Below are 5,952 nucleotides of genomic sequence, written 5' to 3' on the forward strand. Positions count from 1 at the left end.
GGACCTGAGACAGGGGGCAGGACCAGTGCAGGGTACAGCTGAGCCGGAGCCGGGCCGGGGGCTCCTCCCCCTCCTCAGCGGTGCCCTGCTGCCAGCGCACGCGGGAGACGGTGACACCCTGCACCCGGGGCAGGGGGCCGAGCAGGCTGCTGGCATCCACCACCTGGCGGGAGGGAGAAGGCTCAGTCCCCAGGGGCCAAGGGTGCCTGCCCCTGCGCGCTCCCACCCACTGGCACCCTCGCCCCTGCAGCCCGCGAGCAGAGGGCACGGGCGGGGCACACACGTCACCTGGAGCTCGCCCAGGCGGCAGGCAAAGGTCTCCTGCTCCTGGCTGCCAGGACGCCGTGAGGAGCTAACCAGGAGGTCCTGCAGGACAAAGCCCCGAAGGTTTACCTCGTAGCAGCTGGGGGGGGGGGGCAAGCGGAGGCCGGTCACCAGGAGCCCAGAACCTGTAAGAGACGTGAACAGGGAGCCCGGACTCATTCTCTGTGACCCGGCGCGCCCCATGTCTCTCCCCGAGTGAGCACGGCGGCCATACAGCACGTGGGGGAGATGCAGGTCCGCGGAAGGGACCCCACTTCCATCCTCCCCGCTTGACAGGTTGCCGGGACCCTCCCGCCTGGAAGCTGCCAAGGCAGCTGAGCCTCTCACCCTGCCTGGGGGCCCCGGAAAGGTCAGTGGAGAGCAAAGCCTGAGCTACCTGGAGACGCCCTCGAAATTGCCAGAGCCCCCACGCGGCCATCCCTGAGCCCCTGAGCTCCTGAGCTGCCCAACAGGACTCGTCCTGGCTCTGGAAGAAGTCCCTCTTCTCCAGACACTCAGACACCCAGCCAAGTGCGAAGAGAGCGGCCGAGAACCCGTGCTTCCGGATCAGCTCCAGCGACTAGGGAGACAGCGGTGAGGGGACACCCCTGCCCGGTGAGGGGCTGAGCCGCCTCCCTCCCAGCCCCAGCGGGAGGGGCGGATCGCCCTTCTACCCCGCGTCCCCTGTCGCTCCTTGGCCCACCACCAAAGTGCCAGACCAAGAAGGGGACGGACGTTAGGATTTTAGGGCACAGCCTGGCCCTGGGGCAGGTCACCGGTGTTTCTCGGTCCTCAGTTACCGGCTCTGGGAAGAAGGTCGCCTCTCGCTCCCTCGGGTGCACATGGGAATGGGCGGTCCGCGAGAAAGCCAGGCCCGCGGACGGCACGCCGGCCCCTCCCCCGCCGCACCCCGGCCCCGAGGGCCCGCCCCCACCTTGTGCGTGTCAAACTGGCCTCCGACCACGTCCACTCCCGCGTACACGTCGGCCCGGCGCTCGCCCGCGTGCACCAGCATCCGCTCCAGATGCTCTTCCCGCCAGTTATAGTTGGTGAAGAAGCCGTCACAGGAGTCGAAGACGACCCTGGGGGTGACGAGGACTGGCTGTGAGGCCGGGACCCGGAGGCAGGGGGCCGCCCGCGCTCCCCCTCCCTCCCCTTCCAACGATGGCCTCCACTCATAACCCACAGACCTGGGCCAGAGGCTGCCCCAGGGAGCAGGGACCCTCGGGACAGAGCCGGGGGGGCCTTCCATCGCCCCGCCCCCTCTCGCTCCTACCCAAGGCGGCTGCGCGCACCACGCCCCCAGGAAGCGCGCTGCACCTGCCAGAGCCCCTCCCCCAGGGGCCGCCGGCTCACCGGTTCTGCTCACTGAGTTCGCCCCGCCACCAGACCTGCCCGCTGCTCACCACGCTGTCGCTGTCGTAGCAGAGCAGTACGCCCCCCCTCCCCCGGACCCGCTGGTGCAGCCTTGCACTCAGGTACCGGAGGAGGCGGGGCACGTTCCCCAACACGGCCACCTGGAGAGGGAAGAAGAGAAGACCCTCGCTGAGGCCCAGTGGCATCTGTCACAAGTACCACACGGGACACTTGACCCCAGAATGCAAATGGAGGGACACACCAAAGAGACACGGTCCAGGAGCCCCTCCACCCCACAGCCCCTGAAGGGGGTGTCCAGCCACATGTCCTCCAAGTCTCCTTTTCTGAGGCAAGAAGGACAGGGGCACAGCCACCAAGAGAAAATGCCACAAAGGGGAGGGTGGTGGGAAGGGAAGCCACGGGCAGAGCCAGGGAGAAGCAGATGGAGGAGGAAAGAGGTCTCCTCCACGGAGCCGAACACAGAGCCGGCCGAGCAAGGTTCCCAGACGAGGCGCCAGAAATGGTTCTGTCTGGGACCAGCTCTAACCGGGAGGCTCGCAGCCATCCCAGCGCCGGGACAGCCCCCTAGGGGCCCAGGGAAGTGGCCGAGGGCAGGGCAAGCACCCAGAAGGTCACACTCACACTCAACTCCTAGATCTTTCTGTGAAGATAATCAGACAAAACAAACCCCAGCACCTGCCCCTCAAACACTCACAAGCACAGTGCGGAGGGAGCCTGGGCAGGAGCACCCACATACACCCACCTCCGTACCTGAACACCCACCCAGGCCTTGCACGCCAGAAACCTCGCCCTGCATTCCAATTGCCCTAGGCCTCAGGGACCTGCCACACTCAAAAGAGCTCTGGATGCCTCCTCCCACATGGAGGAGGCGGAGCTCTCCCCACGGCCCACTGCAGAGCAGCAGACGATGCCGTGGGCCCAGGGCCTGTGCCACCACCGTCACCTCCTCGCAGCCCTGGAGCACATAAAACAAGGATGCTCTCAGAAGGCCCTGCTCCTCCCTCTTAGGGAGAGACAGAGACCTCCAGAGGGACGCCTAAGGCCAGGACACTACAGGACACCCTCCCCCATCAACACTGAGCTCCCACACTTTCTTCACAACCTAGGGCATGGGGCACGAACGTTACACCCTGCCACGTTCCAGGGCAGCACGCACGCCTGAAAGGACAGGAACCCCTCCCGCTCTCAGGGCTCCTGCTGATACTCCACATCTGGGCCCCGAGAGGCTGGACCTCCGGAGAGCAGGACGCCCCGGCGGCCAGGGCCACATACTCTGAAGCCAGAATGACCAGAATGACTGTTCTGCCCTCTGCGCTGACAAGGACTGGGTCGTGGCTGAGAGCAAGGCAACCCCTCCAGCCCCGCGCACCCCTCAGCGGGCCAGGCTCGACTGCTGATCAGATTCCGACGGTGGGAATGCACGCTCACGTGAGCACGCTTTCAGAGCCTTGCTCCCTGCCTCCACACTGGGCAGGGCCGGTTCTGGGTCTTTCTTCGCTGCCACTGGGTCCTGAGACCAGAGCAAATGGTACAGTGAGCATGTCTAGCAGGGGTGCCTGGCGGGGCCCCCGATCGCTAAAGCCCTCTGTTGCTCCAAAGACACACATAGGCCATCACTATGAAGGTCCCAGACCCACCGCCCAGAGGGGGCTTTCCCACCCCTAGAAAGGACAGACCCCAAACGAGAGAGGGTGGACAGGCTCCGTGCTCCCCTCCACCAGCGCACGGGGCCCCGCGGCCACCAGGAGCTCCTCATCCAAGCCCCGGACGGCGGCCGCAAAGGGACGGTGGCTCTGGTGCAGCTGCGTACCCTCTACCCGCCCACTCAGTGAGCCCCCAGCCAGGAGTGGGGGGACGCACGCCGGGGCAGCTTCGTGCGGGGGAAGGCCGGTGTGCAGACCCCTGGCTGGCGGGTGGCTCTGTGCAGCCCCGGGTCTTCCCGTTTCTGGAGCAGACAGGAGGCACCCATTCCGTCTCCCTTGCCACTGGCCCTGGAGAGGCCCAAGGACCGAGCCCAAATGGACAGGTGGCTCCTGGAGGAGAGCTGTCCCCGCTGGGGCCACTGGCCATCCACCAACAAGGCCCCCTGGGGAAATGCCCATCACTCAGCCGGGAAGGCCGTTTCCTGTGTTCAGTCTTTTCTCCCAGGCCAGCGAGGCTGCTCCCCTCCTCTGCCTGTCCAATGTTCAGGGAAGGTGGGCTGCCTGGGTCCTGGAGCTGCCCTCTTCTCCTCTGGCAGGAGAGCTTGGTGACAGGTGTCTCCGTGGCTCAGCTCTTGTGCTGTGAGCACGACCCGGGTCAGCCTGGACGGTCTGTGTGCACAGGAGCTGAGCGGACCTGGTGTGGGGCGGCCGGCGCACCTGCAGGGCTGTCCTCCCCCCAGCTGGGCGCCCCCTCTGGGGAGCAGCCTTCCTCCAGAGGGGCGGGCACACCCCTTGCCCCACTTGGGCTCTGCACCCTCACCAGGGCTGCTGAGGCAGAGGAGGCACTTAGGGAGGGCCTGAGCTGTGCAGGGTCCTCCCATCTCCCTAAGGTTCCAGGCCAGGGAGACCCTGTCCCCTGTCTGTCAAGACTGGTTGCGGAGTGGGTGACCTGGAGCCCGGCAGGCGGGCAGCAGGCGCCTCCTGGTGGCCGCATGGGGCAGGGCATCCTGGGGAGGCGCAGGACTCCCTGAGCCCTGGGGCCTGTGGGGTCCTATGCAGCCCGCTGCCCGACCTCCAGAGGCTGGAAGCACCAGGCGGGGAGCGACAGGCCTCGGTCCCCGCCCTTCCGTAGGCTGGTCAGCCCCACTCCCTGCGCTGGTCTCACCGTGAGGTCAACCCTCCGCCTCACTGTGAGGGTCAGCAGGGATCTCTGGGGGGGGGGCAGGTGCAGGACCCCGAATCCATCGGGAGCCGTGTCTGTGAGGTGGGGGCTCCGGGCCGTCCTGGCTTCTGCAAGCCTCATCCCTGACACACCATGCCAGCCTGCCTAGATTTTCTCATCCGCAGAATGGGGAGGCAGTGGGGACAAGGAGATGGGTCACCTGTGTGCCCTGCACCCCAGGGACAAGGCGCCCATTGGCTCCACCATCATGACACTGACGGGGGACTCATGCCCTCCTCCCCCTCGCTGCCCTCCACAGCATTTCCTGAGCTCCGACTGTGAAGAGCACAAGCCAGACCATAGTGAGAACGGCGACCCGTCCAGCAAGCATGTCACTGAGAGAGCCCCGCAGGTGCATGGCGGCTCCGGCCCGGATGAACTCTGAAGGTGAGTGGGGGGGTGTCTGGGCTGATGGAGGGGAGCGGCCAGCAGGGGACCCAGCTTCGGGGGAGGCGACCTGAGAGCCTTCCCCCGCTGGCAGGGTGCTGGCCACACCAGGGGGTCCCCCCACTGCCCTGGCCGGGGAAGCCCACCGGTCACCTGCTCAGCCCGAGTCCTCACGTGCGGCACACGCCTGCTCTGGCCGTGACTCCCAGCTCAGGGTCGGGGACTCGGGAGGAGGAGGAATCGTGTCTTACAGCAAAACATTTTTGTGAAATAAGTAAATTTATTTCAGGGGGAGAGCAGAGGACAAACGTGGCGTGAGAGCACGGGGTGTGGCGGCCACCGCCCTCCGGAGCCTGACCCAAGTGCTGTCGGTTGAATGAAAGCCGCACTCTGACCTGTGGGGAGGCCGACAACAGGACGTGGGGCTCAGCCGCGGCGTTTTCCGGGGAGCAGCTTGCCCCTCGGCCGAGTGCCCGGGCGCCCACATTAGCGTTGGGGCACGTTGATCTCTGCTCAAGGCGACGAGACCGTAGTTACAAGGGATCAGTGCCGGTGGCTCGGGCTGGCCCCGGGGTTGCGGCGGCAGGAGAGGGGCAGGGACCCCGAGGGGCTGCGTGTGCTCAGGCGCGTGGCCTTCCCTCCCCCGGAGCAGGGTCTGTGGGTCACAGCTGCATCCTGAGTTGTCTGGTGCACACCAGGCCGCAGTGGGGCGGGGGGAGTGCAGCACCTCGGAACACCGCCCACACCTTCCCTGGTGCAGGTGACGGTGGCTCTGGTCAGCCAATGCCTGTTGTCACCGTGTCAGGTGTGACGCCCCGTGAGGCCTCACGTGTGGGTTTCAGGGGGGAGACCCCCAGGAGGGAGAGCACTCTGCCTGCAGGGGGAGGGTCCTGGCCAGGCTCAGCCCGAGGAGGGGCCAGGGGACGGGCGCATGGCTGGGGGGCCAGGTGCCTTGTCCTTGGTCCTTGTTCTTGGGCTGGCCCTTGTGGGTCCCATGTCCCACGACTGGGGACAACCTCA

At 66.5% G+C, this 5,952-nt stretch overlaps 1 protein-coding gene across 1 annotated transcript; it reads right to left on the reverse strand.

The window, feature by feature from the left end:
• Nucleotides 1–6: 6 nt before the first annotated feature.
• On the reverse strand, nt 7–4,626 carry LOC115281709. Its single transcript, XM_029927130.1, has 8 exons — nt 4,396–4,626; nt 2,502–2,635; nt 1,922–2,003; nt 1,660–1,820; nt 1,238–1,385; nt 701–883; nt 289–449; nt 7–163 (listed from the first exon to the last, which is right to left on the reverse strand). Exons 1-7 carry the CDS (start codon nt 4,624–4,626, stop codon nt 432–434), a joined length of 957 nt encoding a protein of 318 aa, XP_029782990.1. The 3' UTR covers nt 7–163; nt 289–431.
• Between the last annotated feature and the right edge of the window lie 1,326 nt (nt 4,627–5,952).

This window comes from Suricata suricatta, chromosome 17 (assembly GCF_006229205.1).
Source record: "Suricata suricatta isolate VVHF042 chromosome 17, meerkat_22Aug2017_6uvM2_HiC, whole genome shotgun sequence".
Classification (NCBI taxonomy): Eukaryota; Metazoa; Chordata; class Mammalia; order Carnivora; family Herpestidae; genus Suricata; species Suricata suricatta.